A 25,936-nucleotide genomic window follows, 5' to 3' on the forward strand; every position below is an offset into this window, starting at 1 on the left:
TAGTCCCAGCTCTCCCTGGCCAGGGTCTCCTGGAAAGGGCAAAACGTGCAGGACACACACAGGCCCCTGTGGGCGGTCCTGGGCATCCAAGGCTTTCCTATCTGTGAAATGGTTGCAGCCCGCCAGCTCCCAGCTGTAATGACAGGACCAGGCTTTGGGGCCAGATCAAAGGCCGCTCAGACCGTGGGACCCGGGCCTGCCCAGCTGCCTCAGGCCGGGGCAGGGCCAGGCAGTGAAGGCTGAAGGCTAGGAGGCAGGGGTGACCATGTGGAGGGAAAGACCCTCCTGGACACGTGCCCTCACCCCTGGCCAGCCGCAGCAGCCCAGCTGAGTCAGGTCGTGCATCCCAGGAGCAGGCCCCAGAACCACCTAGGGGACCTAGTGCCCCCCAGGTGGGCCCTGCTTGGCATACCCTGACCCTGACGCCACCAGGCCTGGCCTGACCCCGACCCTGACCCAGGCCTGGCCTGACCAGTGACCTCAACACAGGTCTGACCCTGATCATCGACCCCAACACAGGCCACCTTAACCTCTGACCTTGAGACAGGCCAGTCCTGACCCCTGACCCTGACCGTCCTGACCCCTGCTTGCCAGATGCCCACAGGGGCCTCTGTACAGTGAGGACCAGGGGGCAGGAGGGCTCAGGGCCTCTGCTCAGGCAGGGCTGGGGACGGCTTTGCTCCAGCAGCCCCAGGCAGCAGTGTGCCCCACAGAGTCCGCCCCACTCAACAGCAGCCAGCAGCACGGGCGCCACTGCCCCCAAAACAGAGGGGGCTGGGCAGGGGGTCAGACCCCGGTGGACAGCTCAAGCTCAGGTGTGCCAGGGCCTCTACAGACCTCGCCCACAGCCCTGTGTGCGAGTGGGGTGAGGTCCCCGAGGCTTGGGAGGGAGAAGACCATGCCACCAGACTGGCTCCTGACAGTGAGGCCCAGCCACAGGGGCTTGTGGGGAGAGCTGTAATGGCTTGGCAGGCTGAGGCATGGGCAGGAGCAGAGAGCAGAGCTACTGCAGCCCCAGCCTGGGCCCCCCAGGCCTGTCAGAAGCCCACAGGGCCTCCGCAGGAGCAGGCTGAGCAGCCTCAGCCATGGAGCCAGGAGCCGCAGCCATGCTGTCCCACAGGTGGGCAGCTAAGGCCCACAGGACCGCTTCCCACCAGCCCCAGCCTGGAGCCTGCGGTGGGCATGGAAAGCTGCAGGTCCTTTGGGACAGCAGCAGGGGCTGTGTCCACCTGGAAAGGCAGGACAGGAGTGACCAGAGCCAAGGACCACGGACACACCTTTTATTCTGGATGGACACTGCCGGAGCCGCAGGTCACCTCCACTCCTCTCTACCCCCGTTCACACGCACACATCAGACCCCAGGGTCGCACCTGCCAGGGGGCAGCCCCTACGTAGAAAACCACAGAGACACAGACCCTCTGTCTCCAAAGCCCGCTGTCGGCAAAACACTATAAAAATACAGCCCTAAGAGACGTTACAAAACCCGAGGGCGGATGGTTTTGGTAAGAATTCCTGCCGTGAAGAAGGCCTGGCGTGCCCGCCACGAACTCAGGCGGGGCGCGGCCCCCGGTCTGGCATCTGCTGGCCAAGGAGTCCTTAGCACCAAATGTGAGCGGGACAAAGTCCAGCTCAAGGTTAAAGGCACTTCGTGGCTGGGGGGCAGCGGCCGTCTGCCCTCCCTGATGCCCGTCTCCACACCGAGCCTCAGACGTCCACCTCCTGGGGGCCCGGCGTGGTGGCCACGGCGGCCACGCTGATGTCAAAGCAGGTGACCATCATGACGTGCGCCTTGCACAGGTTCACACACTGCTCCAGTCCGGCCGTGGCCCGCTCCAGCGCCTCCAGGTACTCAGCTGACTCGGGCTCCAGCTTGGGGTCCACCTCGACTGGGGACAGCAGGAGGTCGAGGCACCAGTCAGGGGAGCGGCAGTGACCAGCACGGGAGATGGGCGGGGCACCGGGCACGAGAGGGCACTCACACTGCTCCAGCCAGCGGCCCGGCTGCAGCATCAGCCGGCCCTGCGTCTCCTCCAGCTCCTCACACAGACGACTGTGCTTGGCCCGTGCCTCCTGCAGCCGCTGCTGCCTGCGCTCAGCCAGCCGCAGTCGCGTGCCCTGGGCATAGGGGTGGGCAGTCAGCTCGGGCACGGGGCAGGGGGCGGGAGGGTGTGATTCCCCACGTCCCAGTTGGGGGGAGCTCGACCTTGAGATCCCTGGGCACCTGCCAGGGTTATTCAGATGCTGGGCACTTAGGCAGGACCCAGGGACCCCCAGAACGTAGGGATAGCAGTGGGGGCTGCAGGACTCTGCCTGCCTTCCACCCTCAGCTCCAGGGCTGGACGCCGCCTGCTCCTACCTTCTCTGTGTCCTGGGAGAGCTGGGGGCAGGAGGAGAAGAGTTCAGGCGTCTGCCCACCCGAGCTCCCAGCCACCCCCTCGCGCCCCTCGCGCCCCTCGCGCCCGTGGCCCGTACCTGGGTGGGGTGGTCCTGCGGGGCCGGCCGGTGCCGCTGCACGCGCTCCACATCGTCAATCTCATAGACCTTGATCTCAAACGGCTCCTTCAGGGAGCCGGCCAGCGGCAGCAGGTCCACCCACTGCCCGGGAAGGCTGGGCTTGCGGCCCAGGGCGGCAGTGTCGGGCAACGGGGCTGGGATCAGCCGCCGCCTCTGCACTCCTGAAAGCGGGGCGAGGACTGAAGGATGGAGGCCCCTGACCCAAAACATCTCCCTCCAGGACTCACTCGCGCCCCAGACAGCAATACAGTCGGCCTCCCTGCTATTCTCACAGCCCCACCCGTACCCTGCCCCTAGGGCAGCTTCAGCTGGCCCCCAGGACACTGGTGAGCTCGCAGGGAGTCCAGGCCCCCCACAAGGCACTCACCTGTGGTCCTCTTCCTGGGGGACTTGAGGCTGCGGGCGCGGGCACCAGGAGACGCCCCACTCTCGCTCATGGAGTCCGGGGCGGAGGAGGCGCTGCCCGTGGCCTCACTGTCCCTGATCATGCTCTCATAGCCGCTGCTGCCGCCGCTGTGGTAGAACAGAGCGGTGCGGCCCATGGCAGGTGGCAGCTCTCCGCTCAGCACACTGCTGTTGTCGCTGCCATGGCCGCTGCTGTAGCGCTGGGGCCGCCGTGGGGCCGTCACGGTGCTGTACGGAGAGGGCAGGGCCGGCCGCGAGGCGGGCAGCTCCTCGGCCACGTTTACACCACTGTCGGTGCCACTATCTGAGTCAGGAGAGCCCCACGAGGAACCGCCCCTGCTGCGGGCCGCCAGCTCATGCACACGGCTGTGAGTGGCCCGGAGTGCCTGTTTGGTGCCCATGACGGTGCCCCGGCTGGCCTTGGCCACCATCCTGGGGCCAGCCAGGGGGCCCCCCGGGGTCCTGCCTGCTGTGGGGGCCGGCGGCTTTGCCGAGGCACCCAGAGCTCGAGGCCCGGTGGCAGCTAGGCTCCGGCCCTTGCCCCCACTTCCTGGGGTCCTAGGGACTCCCACTGCCTTAGCTGGGCTGCCCCTGAAGGAAGGAGCAAGCGTGGGCATGGGGCTGGCAGGTGGCACCCCTAGCTTGGGCACAGCCCGGGGTGGCCGTGCAGAGGTTTCCCTGGCCTTGCCACTGCTGTGTCCCAGGGCCTCGACCCGCTCGGGGGAGGCGTGGCCCGCCACTCGCTGTGCCCCCTCCACCCTGCCTGCACGGGCCTTCAGGCTGGATGGAGCCCGGCCACCGGGCCTGGCCTCCTCTGAGGAGAGTTGGATGGTGGCAGCCGCGCGGTTCAGGCTCACGGCCTGGGTAGGTGCCAGGGTGGCACCATTCTTGTGCCCCAGGCTGGACTTACGCACAGGCGGGGCTGGGGGGACCACCCCACCAGGCCTGGGAGAGAGGCTCCCCTTGGGAGCTGGACTCCTCCTGCTGCCTTCAACAGTGGCATGGTCCCCAAAGGAGGCAGTGGGCATGCTCACCCCCAGTGTCGTGGCACCCCTCCGCAGAACGGGGATCTGGGCAGCTGCATCTGGCCGGGGAGCAGTCCTGGCTGCCACCTCACACCCGTCGACCACCCTCTGGGTACATGGTGGCAGCCCTGGACCTGGCCGAGCTGAGCCCACCTGTAGCAAGTCCCACTCGCCTGCCTGCAGCAGCCAGGGGTCACCAAAGAGGCTGCCAGGGTCAGGAGGGTTCTGGTCCAGGGGACAGCAGCCAGTGTGGCCAGCCTCGGAGTCCATCCTCGGCCTGCGGGGCAGGCTAGAATGGATGCTCTGTGCGGCCACAGCCTGCCGGGGTGGCCCAGCATGGGCTGGGGCTGGGGCCATGACAGCCTCTGCTGGCTGAGAACTTGGGGCCGGGCAAGGGTTGGGATGCCGCAGGAGCCCAACACTGCTGCCCTCAGAGCCACCGCCTAGGCCAGGAGGCCCCGGGCACTCAGGCCCAGCAGGCGAGTCAGGGCTGAAGCTCAGCCGGGGCACAGGGCCACAGCCCTCGGCACCGTAGATGCTGAGGTCACTCAGCCACGAGCTGATGTGTGGCTCCGGCCTGCCACCTGCCTCAGTTGGGCCTCCGGGAGCCTGTGTGGTGAGGGCGTCAAATTCATCGTTGATGCTGCTGATGATGCTGACGGGCCGGGACCCCGAGGCCAGAGCCTGCAGGGAGCAGTCACTGTGATAGCTGGCCAGGCTGGGGGGCCGGCCGCCCGCCGCCCCCAGGGCCAGCTCCTCCACCAGCGTGAACACCAGCTGGTCCTCCCCGTTGAGGGCGACGGGCTGCTGCAGCGTCACCGTGGTGGTAAGCAGACCCCGCTCCAGGTGGCGGCCATGGGGAGACAGGGGCCAGCCTGCTTGCTCACTCATGCCCACAGGAGGTGTCCGGGCCATGTTGCCGTTGCCCCCTCCACAGAGGTCCTCAGCTTCCGGTGGCGGTGGTGGTGGCGGTGGTGGAGGGGCCGGGCTGGGCAGTAATCTCCGGCCTCCATCCACCATGGCCTTGTCCAGGGTGCGTGGCTCAGGCCGAGGGTGGCTGCCATCCTGGGCACTGGCCTTGGGGGAGTCAGGTGCAGCCCGGTGGCTACTGGGACCAGGACCAGCACGAGGGGTACCGCTCACCACGGGGGAGCCTGGGGCCTTCCTAGGGGCAGGGGTCTCAGGCGGCTCGGGCCTGGGGCCGGCTCGGGCAACGGTGGCCTGTGCAGCATCGTTGCCATCGATGCACTCCAGGCGTTCCTGCAGCTCTGCAAAGGTACTACAGCGCAAGTGGTCAGCATCCCGGGCACCTCCGGACGGCCAGCGGCGGCTCAAGACAGGCACAATGGGCACGCAGTCGGGAGGGCCTTCGTGGTCGGTAAGCTCCTGATCTGACAGCGGGGCACCCCCAGGCCCCACATAGATAACTGTGTCACAGGACTGCTCACTGCTGGATGAGTACTCGGGGTCGCCACGGTCCGCAGCAGCCGAGCGTGGGTGACAGGGCCGCAGGGGCGGCGGGCGGCGTGCCCGGCCCTCCTCACAGGAGCTCTCTCCTCCCGAGGAGCTGGACGCGCACTGTGAGCAAAGCAAGACAGGTCTGTGAGGCCGCCGGGTCCCCATCTCCCCTCTCAGGGCCCTGCCAAGCAACACGGAGCTCCAGGCCAGAAGAGAGCAAGAACAGAAGGGGGTCCTGGGGGCCGCCCCATGAGGACCCGGCAGGGTCACGCCCCTGGACACAGGTCCACGCACACATGCCCTCCTTCGCCTGTGCCCACCTTGGCCTTCTTCCTGCGGAGACGGTGGACACGGGCAGCGAGCTGCACGGTGCTCAGGGCCTCAGCATGTTGGGCTGGCGCGTCCGAGATGTGAGCGATCATGGTGGTGCGGCAGCCAGCGGCTGCCAGGGCCTCACGGAGCAGCAGGCTGAGCTTGTGGTCCCTGGCGATGGCAAGAGGGGACTCCGAGGCTGAGGCCAGTGCAGGTGGCCCCCGGAGCAGTGCCGCCAGGAAGCACCCAGCCCCACCCCTGCCAGGGGCTCCCAGGTGTCCACACCCACCTGTAGGGAACGTGCTTGGCACCGCTGACTAGCGCCAGGATGACGCTGCCCAGGGCCGGCAGTGACAGATCCAGGGAGCCCCCTGAGGACTCTCCAGCCCTGCTGGACACAGTCTCACAGCTGCCCAGGTCCAGCAGGTGCAGGCGGCTTCGTCCTCCTGACACTGGGAGGGCAGCACAGGGCAGTGAGCTGCGGCCCCCGTGGATGCGCCACCCAAGCACGCCCACCGGGGCAGGGCTTACTTGCCGCCTGGCCCCACTTCTCCACACGGTACTGGTAGACATGCAGTGTGAAGAGCATGTGTGAACCATGCCTGGCCTCCTCGCCGCAGCCCGCCCGGCTTGTACTACGAGCAGCCAGTGCTGCGTCCAGGTAGGAGGCAGCCCGCTCGGCCGTAGGCGCCCGGAGCTCACTCTGGTTCTGCAGCTGAAGGCAGACGGGGAGGCGACAGGTCCCAAGCTGCCCCGGCCGCCCCGCGCCCCCTGCCCTCTGCCCAGGCCTAGGCGCACCTGTGCCCCGCACACCGGGTCCTCCCGAAGGTGCACGCCTGGAGACTGTGTGTCCTGGAGACCGCCAGAGGCCACCTCGGCCAGCAGGTCCCGCAGGCTCTGGTCACGGCCACACAGCTCCACAGCAGAGACACGGACGGAGAAGCGGGTGCCAGTCCGGTCTCTGCGCTCGCCGAGCAGCCGGAAGAGCCAGGAGATGGTGCAGGGCACGACGCCCAGGCTCTGTGGTGAGCTGTCCTTCCCGATCATGGTGTGCGACTGGCCTGGGGCCCAGGGGGCACGTCATGCCCAGGCCTCGGCCTCCCCACCCAGCCCTTCCCCGGGGAGGACAGCAATCGCGGACAGACCCGGCCAGGCACTCACCAACGCTTGTCTGGCCAAAGGAGAAGATGCAGCCGTCAGCCCCACCGACCACAGCCTGCAGCACGTCGGCCACGGCCCCCGAGCAGACCTCAGCCTGGGAAGGACGGACAGTCGGGCAGGTGCCATGGCCAAGGCCAGCGGGGTGGGTCATCCCCATCCGTTGGCACACATGACCAGAGCAAGGCATACGGACAACACGCACACACTCTATCCAACCCGGGAGCCACTTTGGCCTTGAATGCACAGGGGAACACACGGGCAGGGCTCACTGGCTGAGCCCCAAGGGACAGTCTGAGCCAGACCCAGCTCTGAGCAGCTGTGGGCCAGGGAGATTGCTGCGGGAGTGAACCTCGGGGCACCGCCCTGCCCCACACAGACACAGGGTACCCCAGGTCTCACCACACCTGCTCAGAGTCCTGAGGGAAGACAGCATCAAAAGCAAACATCCTGGGGACCGTGACCGCGGCCCCACGCCGGAGGCCAGCGACAGGGTCGTAGAAGGCCACCTGCTTCTTGCGAGGGTCCACCTTCAGGAAGGACGTGGACTCAGCCGAGTGCACCGCCCCCTGCGCCGGGCAGACCCGCAGCAACACCTTCACCTGCAGAGCCAGATGAGGCAGTCACGTGAGCCCCTGCTCGGCACCCCCGACTACAACCCGAGTCTGGCTGTTGGGCCCTGCTGCCCAAGGCCACAAGGGTGGTCACTGGAGCAAAGCCTTGCAGGACAGGGTTGGGTAGGTCAGACACGGAGCCCCGAGCAGGGGGCACCTGGGACCCCCACACACTGGACTTGGGGTAGGCCAGTGGGATCCCTGACCATCAGAGCAGCAGGGCCCGGTTCCCGGCCCAGCTTTCTCGGCGACAGCGGCCGGCACAATTGGTTTGTTTCTGCTGAGGGTCGCCCTGCCTCTCTGCAAGTAGCAAATTGATAATGCAGCACTGACAGCCAGCGGCAGGCGTGGGGCTGCGGGGCAGGTGCGGGGTGCGGGGCAGGTGCAGGGCAACCACGGGGCAGGCACGGGGGTGGGGGGTTGGGGTGGGGGTGCAGGGCAGCTGCGGGGCAGGCATGGGGGTGCGGGGTAGGCGCAGGGTGCGGGGCAGCTGTGGGGCAGGCACGGGGCCGCTATTGCGGCTCAGGACGCCTCCATTAGGTAGAATCGATTCTATCCCCGCCCGCCACTGCCCACAAAACCATCCCACCACCAAGCGCAATGCAAATGCACACTTTGCTTCCGGCACCCCAGGAATTTCCTCCAGCGCCAGCCCTGCACCCCTTCAGGGGCTGGAGAGGGTCCCCCAGTTGGCGGGGGGCCACTGCACTGCAGGGTCAGCTCTCCCTAGAGCCACAGGGAGAGGCGTGGCAGCCCAATGCCCTCTTGTCCCCGAGCAGAACAGGGGGCATCTGCCAGGAGCGGGGGACTCCTCTCCTCTCCCCTGGCAACTCTGGTCTCCCACCACGACAGCCACACAGTCCAGTCGGGAGCAAGGAGGAGGTGGAGGCCTTGTTGGCCTGGGGGGGAGGCGGGCAGTGCCTAGGTGAGCAGCTGGCGGGATGCTGAGGCCAGAGGAAGCAGGGGCAGACCTGAAGACATACCCTAGGGCCAGGGGTGCTCAGAAACACACTCTCGGAGGTATGCTGGCCTTTCCTGAGCCTCCGACACCCTCTGGGCTACTGACCCCAGGGAACCCAGTGCAGGGTCGCATTTGTGAGACAAGGGCCCGCTGGACCAGAGCCCCAACCCCAAGACCAGCACTCGGTCCCAGGACACTCCTCCCCCTCAGAGATGGGAGTACCTTTCCGATGCCACCAGGGTTGTCCTTGGCCTTGGAGGCAGCCCGGAGCAAGCAGGGGGGTACAGGGGGCGGCCCCAGCTGCAGGACCCTGCTGAAGTCAGTGGGATATGCAGAGGCACCGCGGGCACAGGACACAGGTGTAGGGGTGGGCGGCGGGGGCGCCTTCTTGCGCCTGGAGGCCAGGCTGAACTTCTGCGCAGCCCTGAGGGGGGACGCGGGAGACAGAGTTCAGCAGGGGCCCCTCCACCTTCAGGACACCAGAGGCCCCGTGGCCAGCTCCAAGACCTTCTGCCCACCATGGGCCTGACCTCCCTGCTGGGGCGTGGGCAACATGAGCCGGACTGGCGACTAGGTCCCCTGCACCCCACCTCTAAACTGGGACCTCACAGGCCCTCGAGCAAGGCTCAAGTTGGCCACAGTCACCTTCCCAGCATGCCCAGACAGGCAGCACAGCCAACCCCAGGCCACACAGCCGCTTGCACCAGGGGCTGGTGACCAACCACCACTGTGGACCCCCAGCATGCCCCAACCACACAGGTACACACATCCCCAGACAGGCAGCACAGCCGCTTGCACCAGGGGCTGGTGACCAACCACCGCTGTGGACCCCCAGCATGCCCCAACCACATAGGTACACACATCCCCAGACAGGCAGCACAGCCAACCCCAGGCCACACAGCCGCTTGCACCAGGGGCTGGTGACCAACCACCGCTGTGGACCCCCAGCATGCCCCAACCACATAGGTACACACATCCCCAGACAGGCACATGGCTCTTGGCCCAGGCTCCCCACACTTGGGGACCCCGCCTGCTCTGCCCCTTGTCTCAGGTGGGGCCTCCCTCCCGGGGCTCGGTTGGCTGAGGTCTGGTCCCGCCATGGCTGTCAGGATGCCCCCTGGGGCACAGCCAAGGAAGGGCTGTGGGTGAGGCTGCAGGCCCCCGCCCTGGCTCCCCACCCGCCCTGCACCTGCTCTGGGCACTGAGCTGCGGCGTCTCCCCCAGCATCAGCGGCCTGCAGCCCACCAGCGTTCACTAACTCCTCGTTTTTTAACACGTGCTGTCTGTTAAGAGACCCCAGGGACACCTTTGCTCCGAGTGAGGCGTCACGGCGGAAAGTAAAAGTAATCTACGACACGGGGCGGGGGAGGGGAGCAGGCTGCTGCAGTGACCAGATGCTGGCAGCTCGGCAGCTCCTTGGCATGCACTCAACCTGGCCCTTGCCTGCAGGGGGCCAGGGCCCGGCACATCTGGGCCCTGAAATCTCATGGTACACCGGGTGGTGCTCTAGATTGTGTAAAACTTCATGCCCAGCAAAGGCCAGGGCCACCTGGGCGGCATGGGCAGCGCCTAGGCCACCAGGGTGACAGGTTGTGACAAGGTGGAACTTAGAGGTGTGTAGGGGGCAGCTTCCCCCACCAGGCACACTTGCGGTGTGGCAGCTCAGCCCTACTCTTACAGCCAGGGCCTTGGTCAAGGCCAGGCCAGGCCAGGTAAGTGTGGGCCTTGCACAGACAACCTGGTGCCAGAAATCTGGAAGGTTCTAGAAGATGTCTCCACCACACATCTTGGCCCCCAGCTTGGGCACAGCTCCAACAATGTCAGCCAGCCAGAGCATTGCCTTGGCATGGGTGGAGCAGGGGCCACAGATGTCCATGGTAGAGCTTGCAAAGGAGTGTGGGTGACAGGGACCCAGCCTCTCCTAGGAAGACAAGCTTGCCTACTCCCTGCCAGCTTATGAGGCTGCCTCCCCACCAGCAGGGGTACTGGGGACAGATGCCCCCATGCCCAGGCCTCCATCACAGGGGAGCTCGGAGTCCAGTGACGGCACATAAACCAATGCATGCCTGAGTGAGTGAGCAACTGACCCAGCACAGGACCTGTCCCGCTGGGCCACTCCTGCATCCCCAGTGTCCTCCATTGCCACCCACACTCAGGCTGGAAATACCCTGGAGCAGAGCACAGGCTGGGGCTCACAAGGAGGGGGCAGAGGGCTGGCGCTGCGGCCCAGCATCCATTGGACTCCCTGTTAATGGCCTGGGAGGACAGCGGAGGATGGCCCAGGCACTCAGGTTCCTGTACCCGAGTGGTGCAGGCACCAGGCCTCATCCTGGCTCAGTCCTGGCTGCTGTGGTCACTTGAGGGGTAGCATCAATGAAGCTCGCTCTCTCTCTCTCTAACTCTGCCTAATTAACCAGTATGCAAATGAACCTTGAGAAGGGAGGAGCTGGACAGGGAACCCCAAGCTGTGCGTGTGCCTCCCCCATGAGGCAGCCCCCTCCCCAGGCCAGGCTACAGCCCCCTACCCACAAGACCAGGCATGTACATCGGTTCAGAGCACCCATCCCCCAACTCGATTCCCAACCTGACCCCTGACCTGCCACCTGCCACAGATCTTCCGGAAGCTCCTGGGGCCCCTCCTCAGCAAAGCTTCTGTGCTGTCCCCACCCCACACAAGCGTTTCTATGGTAACTTTCCAAGGTCAGCGCGTGGCACAGGCAGCGCCAGACAAAAGGCAATCACTGGTGACTCCCCTTCCCCCACCCAGGCACCCCCAGAAGGTGGAGCCAGGGAGCCCCCTGCTCATCACAGGCCCAGCACGGCCTAGGAGGGTGGCAGCTGCGGCGGCTCCTCTGCCACCGCCTGGCCGGCAGGCCTGAACAGGCTGGACAGAACTGAGGCTGGAACCCTCAGCCGGGCTCTCTGGCCTAATGGGGGTGGCAGCCCAGACCACAGCTCAGCCTCACGACAATGCCCTAATCGCATGCCCCGTCACTCCCCAATCAGGCTGCAGCCCCTGGGGACAGCGCCGACAATCACAACCCTCCCTCGGTCCCAGCCCCACTCTGGCGACTGGCTGAGACTCACACAAGTGTGGCCGCCTGCTCAGGTGGCTAATGGGACTGCGACCCACAGCTGGGCTTGCCTCTAGCACTCATTACCACAATGAAAACAGGCTGCACCCCGCACGCACCGATCTCGGCACCAGGCCCAGCGACTCCCACAGCCGGACAGCACACAGGCAAGCTGCACGGGGTCGCAGGCAACCGAGTTCCCCAACCCCCGGCATCACTTGAGTTGTTCCGGGAGCCCCATTTCTCCTCGTACACCCCTACCCAGCCACCCGGGGGGGGGGAGGCAGGCAGAGCATCCTGGGCCCATCTCACAGGTGGGCAGAGGCCAAGGCCTCCGGGCAGCAGATGCTCCCCGCACAGGCCCTCCCGCCCAAGGTCAGCCCACCCCACCCCACCACCTACCTGATGAAGAAAGAGGCTGCAGCAGAGGGGCCAGGGGCCGGAGTGACCAGAGCCGACGTGCGTGTCCCCGCGTTACCCCACGCCTTGGACACACACTCGGGGCCTGCCATGGGTGGGCCATCTCGGACTGTGTCCGCCACCGCTACTGCAGCCACGGCCGCCTCAGCCTGGAAGGAGGGACGAGTGGGGTGAGGAGACGGCTACGGAGGGACCCGCCTGTGTAGCCCCCCTCACGGGCCCTCCTGGCTTCTCAGTCAAGGTCCAGGAGGATACAGCAGCTCGCTGCCCACGCCTGGGGCCTCACCCGGGAATGACTTGGGCATACACGGCCGGCCTGCACTGTGACATTTCAGAGTTGGCTGTGGGGGGGACATGGCCTTACCACACAGCTCTGCGCGGACCTGCCCTCCGGGGACCCTGCCGCAGGCATGCCCAGCCTGGTCCCTGGGGCCGCTCCTCAGCCCCAAGTGCGACTTTGCAGCCCCTACCCATAGGTGCCCTCTGCGCTCAGGCAGGCAGAGGGCAGGGTCAGCACCGAGGCCAAGGCTGTGATCTAACTGGGCCACGAGGGCTGGTGTCCTGACGTGGGAGGCAGGCCTGACCTGTGAGCAGTGTTCCGGGGACCCCAGCAGAGCACCTCGGCCCACAGCCGACGGCCCTACACTCCCTCCTCCCAGGGCCCAGGCAGAGCAGGTGGAAAGGTCCAGCTGCGTGAGGCCACAGCCCTCAGCCCCACAGCCCCCGCACCAGCGCCCAGGGTGCGTGGCGACACAAGGCACCTGTGGGGGACCCCGTGTCTCACCCCCCTCCCCCCCGGTGCCTCCTTGGAAAGTCAAAGCCATTTTTTTGAGAGGCAGGGTGGCAAAGGCCCAGCCCACGGCCACACCAGGCTGGGGTACGCAAATGGTGGGCACCACGCTCCACCCCACCTGTCCACAGCAGGGCAGCCCGAGGAAGAGGTCACAACGTCCCAGTGACCCCTAGGCCCAGACTTATCTTAAAGTGACCGTGGCGGCTGCCAGGGCCCAGGGCTGCTGTGCCCACAATCCACCTGGCATCTAGCCGCACGGCCTGCTCCTGCCCACGGACTCGCGTTCTGAAGCTGACGGGGGGCCCGTGGGGCCGCCCTCCATCCAGGACGGGAGACCTGCAGCCTGCAGCCGGCTGGCCGGGCCTCCTGCACTGACCTGTCTCGGCAGTCCCACTCGGGCCTCGGCATGACCATCCTATGCGCTGCGGTGACACGGCCCCGTCCAACGGGACGGCCACTGCCAACTCCTGCCAGAGCAGAGCCCAAACGTGCCGAAGAAGCTGAGAGAAAGCAGCTGTCTCAAAGCACGGGAGGAAGGGGGGAGGTGGCAGGGGCGGGGTCATGACATGGGGGCAGGGCAGAGCAGGGCGGGGGGCAGCCACACGGAAAGAGCAATGGAAGCCGTGACAGCAATGGGTGGGAAGCAGGAGAGAGGAAAGCGTGAGGCCCGGCCTTCACACCCGTCCCACCAGGGGACCCCCAGGGCCTGAGCCTGTATGATCCTGGCACACCTTGGGGCCGGCTACAGGGTGCCTCTGGCAACACCCACCAGCGCTCCGGGACCCAAGGTGCTCCAGCGTGGGCACCAGGCCTGTGTCCCTGCCCCCACACCGCCAGGAAAGCCACCCATATCCACTCCCTGAGCAGGTGGACTGGATCCTGCAGGAAGGGTCAGGGAGCACCATGTGAGCCAGGCTGGGAAAGCCTGGCTCCAGAGGCAGGCCACTGCCGACACCCAGAACCCCAAGGGCTCACAGCACAGGCCCCAGCCTCGTTCCCTGGCCGTGCTCAGTGCTGGGGCAGTGAAGCCGTGCCTGTGGCTCCTGGGGACCTGGCCTCCCTGGCCAGCATCGTCTGTTCAGCTTCCACCAAGCCCTACAGCGTGTCCCCTAGAAGGATCGAGCCCCAGCCCCATCTCCTGTGGCCGGGTCACGTGAGCCTCTTCCAGAGGCCAGCTCCACCCCAGGCAGTTCGCTGACCACCGACAGTGGTGACAGCACATGCGTCCTGCCACCCAGCAGCCTAGCCCGCAGACTGCCGGAGGGACTGGCCAGGGAGTGGTCTCCCCCGCCCCCACCTGCCAAGGAGCCTGGCCCCGGGGAGGGGAGACTCAGCCTCAGACGTGAGTCCCTGGGCACCCAGACTCGCGGTCAGGGGCCCTCAGAGGGTTGGTCACTGGGAGGATGGGGTCTTGTGGGGGTGAGGGCAGGGGAATGTCCAGGCTACGGAAGCAGCACTGAGGCCACCCCCATACTCCACCAGGCACAGTGGAAAGAGCTAGCTACCGGCCAGGACACGAAGGCTCAGCAGGCCGCAGGACAGGGCTCATAGCCGCCTGGAGGTGCAGGGAGCACCAGCACCACCCTGCCTTTCGGCCATTCCTTGATGTTTCACCCACAAGGTGAAAGTCCAGCCCCACTGTTGACCCCAACAGACAATGGACACATGCCTCAGGCATGGAAACCACCCCCAGAGAGCTCCCACCACCTGCTAACCCGGTCCTGGAAGCCCAGCTCAGGGTACCCCCTCCTTCCAGATGGAAAACTGGGGGCAAGTCCCCGAGTCAGTGGCCCCAAGCTGGGGTTGGCAGCTTCAGGGGTGTCTGCAGTCACCCCAACACAGGCAGCTCCCCCGCCCCCGAAAGGGGCCAGGCCAGGCCACTGTGGGAGCGAGCTTGGAGCTGAGCCCGAACCCGCTGGCCTGGAGGGACCCTGACCCTGCTTGTGGGGATTCAGGTGCACAGGAGTGGCAGACACTCACCAGGTAGGTGGGTGGCAGGAAGCCGCTGACTCTGGAGACGCCCCACATTCCCTCAAGGCATTGTTGGGCCTGGATGGTGACTGTGCTCAAGGCTCCGCCCAGGCCCGCGGGCGCCACTGACACCTGCACACTGGGGCCCGGGGCCCAGGCCAGCCCCTTCTTCCTGTCTGGCCCTGAGGGGCCCAGTGACTCCTTCCGGCTGGTCACGGCAGCCGGGCCTGGGCTTCCACCAGGGCTGTCGGGGTCCTCGTGGCTGGCCGGGCCTTGGAGCAGGTGCAGGGCCTCACGCGTGAGCTGGTGCAGGTGCGTGGAGCAGGTGCTGCAGCGGCCCTCAGCCTCGGGGGGGCAGGCAGCCAGGGCCCCCGGCACCGCGAGCTTGTCCAGAAGCAACGCCGAGAGGCAGGGCTCCTGAGGACAGCAAGGAACAGGGCAGTCACGTGACAGGAAGCAGGTCCAACACCGGCCCAGCACCATAGCAGCCCACCTCCCTGCCAGTCCACACCTCCATGCAGGCCTGTGACAGCAATGCCACGTAGAGCCTCCCACAGGCCAGGGCTGCAGCAAGGGGCTCAGGTTCCAGCCTGCCACTCCGCGCTCAGCAGGAGGCCGAGCTAGGGCCACTCACCAGGCTCCAGGGCTGCCCCTCCTGGGCTTCCCCCGACTCCCGGGATGCCCCCACTCCTGGTCTTGTCCCCTCCCTGACCTGGGGACTTAAATCTCTAACAAGAGACTGGTGTGCAGATGGGCAAGCCCAGGAGCCAGGGAGGCCAGGGGAGGCCCCTCGTGCAGCCTGGGGGCCAGGGAGGCCAGCCTGGGGGAGGTGACACTTTCCAAAAGGAAGAAATAATGGAATGAACCAATTTCCCCTGGTGGGGGGGATACTGCCAAGAAGCCAACAATCCCCCCACACACACTCCTGCTCCAACGCAGCCCTGCAGAGGAGCCACTCGTACAGGCCCACCCAGGCCTTGGCAGCACAGGGGTGACCTCAGGACCCTAGGTGACCTCCAGCCACTACCCGCTCCCCCCAGGAAACAGCCTCAGCCACTCCAGCCCAGCCTGCTAGGTTCCCAGCTCCTCCCGGCCTGGCCACACACTGAGACGGGCGGGCTGGGGCAACAGCAGAGGCGGGAGCAGGGGGGTCTACAAGGCTGAAGGGCCCTCAGCAGCTGGTAAGGCCAGTGGGCATCCACAGGGGCTGGGCCCTGGTCACCCAGCTCCCCGCAGCACCACTCCCCCACCTGCCCCGCCCCGGTTGAGGCTGGGGTGATTCAAGTGCTTCCCCCCCAAGGATACTCCCTCTCCCTTCCAGTCCTGGGGTCCCCCTAGAACCCACACAGCCTGATCCCAGCTCCCTAGGCTGATTGCCCGTCCCTGCAGCCCTGTGTTCAGTCACCCTCCCACTGGGTGCTGGGCCTGGCCCAGGGTGTGGGGGCCCTATCCACACACTGAGAAAGGGCCACTTCCACACGACTTCTGTGTCACCCCAAGCTTTCTGCTGGCTCCCCCACGAGTGGCCGCAGGGACACAGCCACCCAGACCCTCCCTGCAGGAGGCCGCTGGGGAAGGGGCAGGGGCTGGGGAAGGGGCGAGTGACACCTGGGGACCCATAGTCACAGGTGACAGCCAGACCCCAAGCAGCTGCCACTTGCAGAGTGGACAACACGTCCAGCAAGGGCCTCCAGGCTGGGCCGGGTGCTGCCACCGCAGGGACACACAGACATGTCCACACAGAGAGCTAATGGCCCACCTTCCCCCAGCCAGTCACAGCTCGCTGCCCAGGCCCCCCGGGTACCTAACAGCCAGACCAGGAAGTGACCAGCAGAACAGTGGGTGGCCCAGCCCACCCAGCACTGGCTGGCACACCACGGGCCCGGAGCCAGCCCAGCTGTCCGGCTCAGCCACAGACCAGGCCAGTGAGGTCTCCTCTCCACAATGGTCTCCCTTGTCCACCCAGGCCTGCAGGGGTGCAGCCGGGCAGCAAGGAGGCCTCGGCAGGGAGGGCTGTCCACAGGTGGGCTTCTCAGAGGGCAAGAGTGGCCAGCTGTCCCCCTCCCTGGCAGCCCTTCATCTGATCACAGCCAGGACCCAAGACCCACCCCTGTAGCCGTGCACAGGCCTTTTCTGTGCTGGGCCATTCCCAGCCAGGTGGAGGCCACCAAGGTTCCCAGTGCTGGAGCCCACCACCAGTCACAGCTGCAGGAACACACCCTTCCAGCTGAGTCATCTGTGCCCCTGCCAGCCAGGCACTGCTCAGCAGCCGGACAGCCTGGGAGGCAGCCCCCGCAGCTGCTGGCACCTGGGCTCAGCCGGAAGCCCCGCCATGCGGCTTCCAGGCGCAGCGGGTCCCAGCAGGTGGAGCCTGGGCCACGCATTCTCCGGTAGTGGTGGTTGCTGGCAGCCAAGTCTGCGCCCAGCTCTGTCATCAGAGCTGAGACCTGCAGGGTTGGAACAGGCTCCAGGCACGGTGGGGGGGTGAGGATACCCTAGAGCCCAGCTCTCCCAGGCAGCTCCTCCCTCCCCCAACCACCAGGGAAGCGAGAGCTTTCTGGACACTTGGGAGAGCTGTGGACAGGAACACCTGGGAACTCACAGGGTCTCAACAGGATCGTGTCCTCTGGAACGTGGCGTGGGAGTGGCAGGGAGGGGTACTGTTCTGCCTGGGGCTCCCCACTGGGGCACAAGTCAGCAGTAATGCCCGTGAGCTTACAGGGTCTCATTGCATCCTGTCCCCGGGGAACAGGGGCACTGCTCTGCCTGGGGCTTCCACAGCCGGGCATGGGGAGACCTGTCACTGCAGCCTGCCTCGGCACAGATATTGTCTGGGACAGGGACGGTGTCTGCTGGGACTCAGGGCCATTTGACTGCAGCCAGTCTGCGGTGGCCCTGCTGGGCAGGCAGCAAGCAGGGAAAGCAGCATGGGGTGAGGGGCATTAGGGCAGTGTCCCCAGGGGCTCACGGCGCAAGGCACGAAGGGTAGACACAGCAGGCCAGAGGCCCAGCATCCGTATAGGAATGGGGGTCCTGGCTACTAATGGTCTGTGGGCCTTTCAAAGTCCTCCATGGGATGGAGAGGAAGTTCCAGGGAGCCGGGGACCAGCAGAGAGACAAATCCAACAACCCCCACGCTGTGTACCAGGCTCCCCCATCGCCCAGCAGGGACTGCCCCACTCCCTCCCCAGGTCTCCCAGTCTGGGAACAGAAGGGGTGATGTCCCTCACCAGAGCGATGGCCACACAGCACAACCATGGGTCACACGCTCCCTGGGCCGACAATGGAACGGAAGAACCCAGAGCCACCGCGCCCTCCGCAACAGGAGCAAGGAAGCCCAGGTGTGACCTGCAGCACCACGACCCAGGCCTGGGCAGCAGCAGAGACAGCAAAGGCCAGTCCAGCCCCAAGGCGCCACCCGTCTCTGGCCTGACTCCCTCTCCAGGGCAGCAGGTGGCCCTTAGCTGCCTCCAGCCATCAGCAGTCTGCCCCAAGTCACCGCCATTGGAAGCCCATATGGGCCCAAAGATGCAGGGCTCGGCAGAGGCCAGTGCCCATTCTGCCCAGCAGGTGCACACCTCCTCAGTTCTGGTCACAGAGGCCAGGCAGGACCTGGACACCAGTGTGGCTTCTGCCTGGGACAGAGGGTCTCAGGGCCACCAGACCCCAGGGCCCTCCCAGCAGGCCTATATTTAGAGCAGGGGAGGACTCTGGACTCCAGGATCCAGACGGGCGGGCTTCCGCGGGAGGCCCCCTCCCAGGCCCGGCATTGTTCCCTGGAACAATGGCCCCGCTCCTTGCAGGACCCAGCGGCTGGGAACCCTGGGAACCATCTCTGGCGGCACCCTGCCAGCTGGGCCCCACGAGCACATGGCCCACACAACAGATGCCTCAGTCCCGGGCCACTCCGGTGCCTGACTCTGGGAGAGCTCCAGCTGAGAGGGACCGCCTTGGGCAACCCCACGCCCTCCCCCTCACCAGGTGTCTCCAGACACCCCAAGGCAAGCTGCACCCGGCTGCCAGCAGTGCGGGCACACCCGGCCGGGGCGGAGCCACCGCCACCCCACCCTACAAGCCGCGTGCCAGCTGTGGGACACGGGATCCCAGCCTAGACACCCCTAAGAGAAGCAGGCCCATGGCAGGAACACTGAGTGGTGGTGGTAGGAATACCGAGGCCTGGGCACGAGGCCTTGCCCAAGGGGCAGACCCAGGGTCACTTACCCGGAGGGTCGTCCCCGGCCCGCTGACCAGCTTCCAGGCCTGTCGCTTCAGCTCCAGCAGCTTCGTGTGGCAGTGGCGGCACCAGTCACTCCCGCCGACCAGGTGGCCCTGCTCTGGACCTGCGCCGGCGCCCTCGGGTGCGGGACGGCTTCCGCGTGGGTCCTGCTCTGGCCTGGCGGGCAGCCTCTTGCGCGGTGGCACCTCCAGCGGCGGTGGTGGCTGTGGTGGCGGCTCCTGGGCCGGACCGCTCTCGGCCACCTGCGGGGATGGGGCAGAGAACTGTGAGCCAGCTCCGGGACGTGTTAGCTAAAGTTGTGGGCTGGGACTCAGCCCCTCCGTGCCCACACGAACATCCTGGCTCGGCGCGCCCAGCAGGAGAGCCGGTCCCCAGCCTCGGCCGGAGGCGCCCCCGTCCCCAGCTCGGGTCCCCGCCGCCCGCCCCGCCGCGCTTACCGCAGATGGGGCCACCCACAGCGGAGCACCGCGGCCGCCCATGGTCGGGACGCAGGAGGGGCCTCGGGGGCGCTCCGGGATGCCACAGCTAGGTGATCCGGCCTGGGGGAGGCCCCATGGCCGGCCCGAGGCTGCGAAGTTAGCCCGGGCGAGTGGCCGCCAGCGCCCGGTGTGGCCTCCGTCTGGCTCCGCGGTGAGGCGGGGCTGGGGCTCGGGGCGGGGCGCGGGAGGGTGGGCGGCGCGTGGGGCGGGAAAGGGAGGGAGGCCCGCCCCGGTCCCGCCCACTCCAAGGACCCCAACCTGTTAGGTGAGTCCCGGACAAGGAGCCGGGCTGGTGGGGGGGACACCCCCTACCCTGCGCGGGGACACGCATGCGCCTGCGGCTCTCTCACGGAACACGCGGGTTCGTGTCTCCCGGGAAGCTCGAGCGGCAAGGCTGAGGCCGCGTAGAGGGGGGACAAAGGAGTGTCTGGTCTTCCGCGCCCCGACCCCATCCGCCCGCTTAAATCCAAAGCAGCCCACGTGCCACCCTGTGGGTCCGGGCGTCGCACGCGTTTGTCGCCTGCTGGCGGCCCGGGACGCATAGCATGAGCGCACGCGCGTCCTCAGCGCAACGCGGGACCTGTTGTGCAAGGGGCCCGGCTGGGAGGTCGCCCCAGTGAGGGGTCCCGGCTGCAGCCGAGCCCCGAACCCCCAGCACCACGAGGCAGGCGCGGTACGAGCGCCCTCTGCCGCCCTTGCGCCACGCGTCCCGGGCGGGGAAGCGCACCCCGGCACCGTCCCGGCGGAGCCCCCAGCCCCCGCGCACACAAAGACCCCAGCCGCCTCCCAGGGCGGCCCTTCCCGGTGCTGGGCCCCACCTCCTCCTGCACAGACGAGGTGCTGACGGCGCCCGCACTACTTGTGATCTGAACCGGGAAAAGCAATCGGGCTGAGCCCCCAGCCACTCTGGGATCTCCAGGCTGCCGGCCCCCTTCCACGCGGAGCTCGTGGAGACCTCGCGAAGGATAACGCCAAGCCGCGGGCATTGCACCTATGCCTCACCTGCTGAGGGCTCGTGGCCTGGGCCCCCCGGGACGCGACTCCCACCCCCTCCCCGGAGCACGGAGCACGGCGCCCCGCGGCCAGCCAGCCACACCCGCAACTTGAGTTTTCCGCGCTACTGGGGAGCCCGGGGCCACACGGCTGCGTGCCCGACCCCGGCCCTCTGGGGGTGCGCAAAGGGCCAGAGCCACCTTGGGGGAGCCTCCGATCCCCTTGCCTCGCTCCCCCACGCACCCAGGAAAGAGCCAGGTGCTCTCTGCGCTGCGCCCTCACCCTGGCCGGCTGCCCCGCGCCCTGCCAGCGTCCAGCAGGGATGAGGCCTCAAAGTGGGCAGGAGGCAGTGGAGGGAGGGGTGCGGGGTCCCCGGCGCCTCCTGTCCAGAGCCGCGTGACAAAGTCGCGGGACGGCGTCTCCCGGCCAGCCGGGCCTCACCTTGCCTCGCCGCCGCAGGAGGTGACTTGTGAAGCCCAGGATGATGTCGGAGTCCAGGCAGAACGCCCCCATCTCCAGCAGGCTGGGGACCTTGCGGGGCGCGCCGCCGGGCGGCTCGGGCGGCCCCGGGAGCGCCATGGAGGAGCGGAGCGCGGGGAGCCGCTGCCTGCGCCTCCCGCCGCCTCCCGCCGCCTCCCGCCGCCGCCGCCCCGCCCTCGCTGGCCGCGCGCCCGCCGCCGCCGCGCCCCGCACCGCGCCGCGCCGCGCGCAGGGCCGCTCGCCAGCCCCCCGCGCCCCGGCCCTGCGCCCGCCGCGCGCCGCCGCGGGCCGCCACCAGGCGCTCGGCCCGCGGCCCCCCAGCCCGGCGCACGCCGACCCCCCTGCCTCGCGCGCTTCCGGCCGGGGCCGCGGCGGAGGGAGGGGGCGACGCAGCTGAACGCGGTTCGCGACACCTGCGCCGGCAGCGCCAGGCCCTTCCCCTCTCATCTACTGTAGCGGCTGGGCGCTCCGAGGCCCCAAGCCCCGGGGACGCCGGGGATCTCCAAGCGCTGGGCAGGGGCCGCCCACCCGCTCCCCCGGGCGCGGCCTCTTACTCTGACCCTGGGCAACCTCCGGCGCCCTGTAGGCAGGGCTCCCTCCCCCAGGACACCCCTTCCAGCCCTGGTCTTGCGCTCGCTCTGGGCAGTTGGGGACAGGGCGATAGGCACACCGTCCGGACCCTTTCGGCCCCCACACAGCTCCACTGCCTCCTCCCTGCCTCCAGGACCCCTCCCTGGGGTAGCTGGTGGAGGGGCCTGAAGACCTCCCACCTGTGCCCTCCTCCCTGGCCTCTGTTCTCTAGGACCTCGGGGGAGGGGCTCCCGCGGGTAGGCCACTCCCGGATTGATGAAGGTCGTGGGGGATGTTTGCATCATTTAATTTACCAGTGCAGGGCAGAGCGGCCCCTGGGGACACGCAGGCAAGCCTGAGCGCTGAGCGAGGCCCTTCGTGGTGCAGCATCTCAAGGCACCAGGAGCCCACAGGTTCCAGCCCCCAGGCCAGTGGGGTGGGGAGCAGCACCAGTCCAGGGCTATGCAGCTGGCCAGCTGCGGGCAGAGGCAGCAGAGCCAACCCTGGTTTACCACGCTGCAGGGCAGCACAGGTGTCAGGTGAGCCGCCTGGAGCTGGCAGGGGGCGGGGTATTGAGAGTCCTGGTCAGGCCCTTCCTGCAGAGCAGACCCTCGCAGGTCGCTGGGTCCCCTCGGTCCCCTCCCACCTGTGCCACCTCCACACCCTACTGGGAGGAGTCTGCGGGCCAGCCCGGCTTCAGCACCGTGGCCAGCGCCCGGCTGGCCTGTGCTGAGCCCTTGGCCTATGGCTGGTGCTGCCCTCATGTCTGTCCCATAATGTCCTCCTCCTCCCTATGTCCCCACCCCTCTCTGCCACCACTGCCACAGTGGCCACAGGGATCACCCCCACCTCCCGCCCAGCACATCTGCCGAGACCTCCAGGCAGCTCCCATGCCTCCACCACGTCCAGAGCAAGGCTGCAGTGTCAGCTCCCTTCCTCGGAGAGAGGTGCCAAGGCCCACTCAACCCAGCCTCAGGGTGAGCCAGGCTGAGCCCCTGTGACCCACAGCCGACAGGGCAGCTCCCTGGCTAGCTGGAAAGGTGCCCACCTGCCTGCCCCTACCCAGCTCCTGGGAAGAGATGTGTGCAGCCCTGGGCGTGCCTGCTGTAGGAATTCCGAGCCCTCCCTGGGCCCCAGCTAATGCCCCAGCCCCAAGAGGCAGCAGCATCCCTGTGGCATCCCTGTGGCCCTAGGCCTGCCTCTCTGCCCCTGTGTGTGCCTGGCTCAGGCCCTGATGGCAGCAGGGCACTGCCACAAGTGGCCAGCAGGTGGTGCACGTTGTCTGCAGCCAAGGCAAAAGGAAGACCCGGCTGACGTGTGTGTGTGTGTGTGTGTGTGTGTGTGTGTGTGTGTGTGTTGGACATGCCTGTGTGCAAGGCCACCACTGAATGCAGCACCTGCTACTTGGGCCAACAGCTGGACAGGTAGGACAGCTGCTGGCTCCAGCCACATGGAGGGGGCACTTTGGGACCCAGTGGGACAGGCATGGCCACAGCAGCCCGGCGGGGCTCCCTCAGAGGGGGCGCCACTGCGTTCCAGAGACTTGGTACCACTTAGGGAGCACCTGAGAAAGCACTTGGCAGATAAAGCAGACTCCAGGGAAGGATGTCTGAGTCATGGGGGCAAGGGGCACAGGGTAGGTCCTGAGACCCCACTGAAGCCGTCCAGTGCCTGACACAGCGAGGTGAGCCCTGCCTGTGACCCTGGCACCCCATGTTCCAATCCAGGCTGTCCCCGGTTGGCCTAGCTCAGCCTTGGCCACTGCTGGCACTTGGGGATTGAACCCACGGGTGGGAAATCTTTCTGTAACTCTGCCAAATGAGTACATCGTGTAAAAGGCCAACACTGTAACGTTCCAGGTAGCTGCCAGAATGGCCTGGGCTTCCCAACAGTACAAGACGCCGAAGCCCAACTTGGTGCCACGCATGGGAGATGAGACACAGCCTCCCTCTCATAGCATCAGAGAAGGTGGGCTGTCCCTGAGCAAGGGGCAAGAAGACAGGGGCTTGGAAGGAGGTGCAGGGCCTAAGTCCACAGAGGAGCCAGCAGCTGGAAGGCCCCAGAGAGAGGAGGAAAGAGAAAGGGCAGGTGGACACGCGAAAGGGGCTGGAATCTCTACCGGAACACAGTTTATGCACAGCTGTGAATCGGGCGAGGCAAATCAAGAGGCAAAGCAATTGCTTTAGGAACGCTGCAAGACAGCCCCTGCTTGAGCCTGCTGGGGGAACTTGCCACTGGGAGGCGCTGTCAGGATGGATACAGGGCACACACGGGCTCAGGGTGCGTGCCACAGCCGGGCGCCTGATTGAGCCCCCTGTTCTCTCTGATCCCGCTTCCCGCTGGCATGCACCCTGGGAGGCACCCAGGAGATGGACCCCTGCCACTTGTGTGAGAGACCCCAGCGGGAGTTCAGGGCCCCAGGCTTCTGGCCGGCCCAGCCCTGGCTGCTGTAGGCATCCTGGGAGTGGGCAGCAAGGAGCCTTCTCCCACTGCCACCCTGCAACAGTGGGAAAGGGCAGGCGGCTCTGAGAGGGACACAGCTGGAGGGGCCAATACCTGAGTCCCACGCCATTTTCAGATGCCAGCCCAGGCGGGCTCAGGTCACAGCCCGGAGCTGTGGTCATAGCCACACAGAGGCTCAGCCGGGGGTTGGTTTGCACTGTGCCAGGTGCTGGCATAAATCCCAGGGGCAACATTGGGACTGGCATACGGAGAGCATGGCAGTCAGCGGTGGGGGCGGGGACATCGCAAGTGGGCTTTGGGGACACAAGGACAAATTCAGGAGTGGAGGCTGAGCCACGTGGTCCCAGGGAGGAGGCTTGGGGTGGGACTGTGCTGACCGGGCACCCTCTGCCCTCCTCACATGCCACACGCTAGGACTTTTGGGTGGTTTGCGGGCGAGCCCCAAGTGCTGCGAGGAAGAGCACATGAGGTGGGAGCCTCGGTCCTTTAGAGCTTCAGCTGAAGGTGCAGACACAGGCAGGGCCACCCCAGGGACCGCCCCCACGCTCCAGGCAGGGACCATCCCCACGCCAGGCAGGGCCACCCCCACACTCACACCCCCTGGACAAGGCCATGGATCTAGGCACGCCCGGCCCGGCGTCCACCAGAGAAGGGCTGTGCAGGATCCTGCACCTGCACACAGCAGGACCTCACTTGGGAAGTGAAGCAAGAGTTGTGTCCCTGCCGACTGCTGTTCAGATGGCGCACCAGGCACAGGCTGCAGCCGGCAGGAACCTTGAAGATGTGACGCTGACAGGGCAAGCCCGCGAGCTGCCCGTTACCTGGAGCAGCCAGCGGCCAGGGCTGGGAACGGGAGTCGGCATGGCCATCCGGTCAAAGTGCGGTCATTCTGGAGACGGGACATGAAGAGCACACAGCGTGGAGTGTGGGTGCCGACGAGGCTGAGCCTGGCCCTGAGGCACAGCCAGTGGAGCAGGGCCCTGCCCGGGTGTCTGAGACAGGACAGGGGACGGCTGTAGTGCCTGTCCACCTGGGGGACTCGGTGCAGCTCCAGGCTCAGCCCCGACATTAGCACCATTTGGGGAGTGACTCAGCATTAGATCCCTCTGCCTTTTAAATCCGTAACTAAACGTTTTGCAAAATCGAATGAGTTCAGTGCTGGTGGCAGACCTGCCAAAGCTGCCCTCCCCTCCTCCCTCTAGTGTAGATGCTGCCACGGCTACACCCCCACGGACCAGCCACGGCACCAGGAGCGTTGAAGTTCTGTTTCCATGTCACTTGAAGAGGGAGCTGGCCATGGCCCAGTGGGGACTGTGGGCCATGACGACACAGAGGAGTGAAATCGGCCCTTGCTTCTACAAGTTGGGGCGACACAAAGGATGGATGGATGGATGGGGGAGACCACACAGGCCTGTGTCCTGCAGCCTCCAGGCCAGTGGCAACACATGAGCAGAGCCGGCCCACACAGCATCACCTCTACCCTGCACTGGCTGTCCACTGGGCGCAACACGTCTGAGCGAGCGTGAGGAAGCAGGGACAGGGCTCTGCACAGCCCTGAGCGTCCCCCAGAAGGGTTGGGACTGCAGCCCGTAGCCCTCCAACCCACTGCTCCGCCTTCTGGAGCGCCTGGGTGGCCTTAGGCCTTGTGGAGTCGGGAGTGGAGCTCCCGGCTCCTGCCTGTGGCCAGTCCAGTCCCAGCTGTGCAGTCATTCGGCAAACAAAGGTGAGATGTGAGTGAGGCGGATGCCTCTGGGGCGCAGAGGGGCGCCTGGCGATGATGTCAGTCTGAGCCAAGCACAGCGAAGCCCTCCCACATTCACCCTTCAAAACAGTCAGTTGCACCTGATGGACACTGTTTTTATTTGTTACACAAACTGCAACAATGAGAAATACATGAAACCCGAGGCAGGGAGAAGGCAAGAAAAGAAAAAAATCAGTAAGTGCAGACAAGTGGCCCTTCGGGGTCAGCAGGAAGGCATTAAGTGCCATGTCCCCCAGCAGGTGGCTCA

General features: G+C 66.6%; 1 protein-coding gene across 1 annotated transcript; it reads right to left on the reverse strand.

Moving 5' to 3' along the window:
- Positions 1–1,390: 1,390 nt before the first annotated feature.
- On the reverse strand, positions 1,391–20,993 carry KIF26A (kinesin family member 26A). Its single transcript, XM_040975677.1, has 18 exons — positions 20,856–20,993; positions 20,240–20,287; positions 19,380–19,679; positions 18,927–19,184; positions 14,715–15,122; positions 11,924–12,090; positions 8,670–8,871; positions 7,280–7,474; positions 6,876–6,969; positions 6,513–6,775; positions 6,246–6,429; positions 6,004–6,166; positions 5,723–5,885; positions 2,882–5,522; positions 2,473–2,675; positions 2,357–2,377; positions 1,980–2,115; positions 1,391–1,886 (listed from the first exon to the last, which is right to left on the reverse strand). Exons 1-18 carry the CDS (start codon positions 20,991–20,993, stop codon positions 1,705–1,707), a joined length of 5,766 nt encoding a protein of 1,921 aa, XP_040831611.1. The 3' UTR covers positions 1,391–1,704.
- Positions 20,994–25,936: the final 4,943 nt, after the last annotated feature.

This window comes from Ochotona curzoniae, unplaced genomic scaffold, assembly GCF_017591425.1.
Source record: "Ochotona curzoniae isolate NIBS_2020 unplaced genomic scaffold, NIBS_Ocur_1.0 contig_2688, whole genome shotgun sequence".
In the NCBI taxonomy this organism is placed as follows: domain Eukaryota; kingdom Metazoa; phylum Chordata; class Mammalia; order Lagomorpha; family Ochotonidae; genus Ochotona; species Ochotona curzoniae.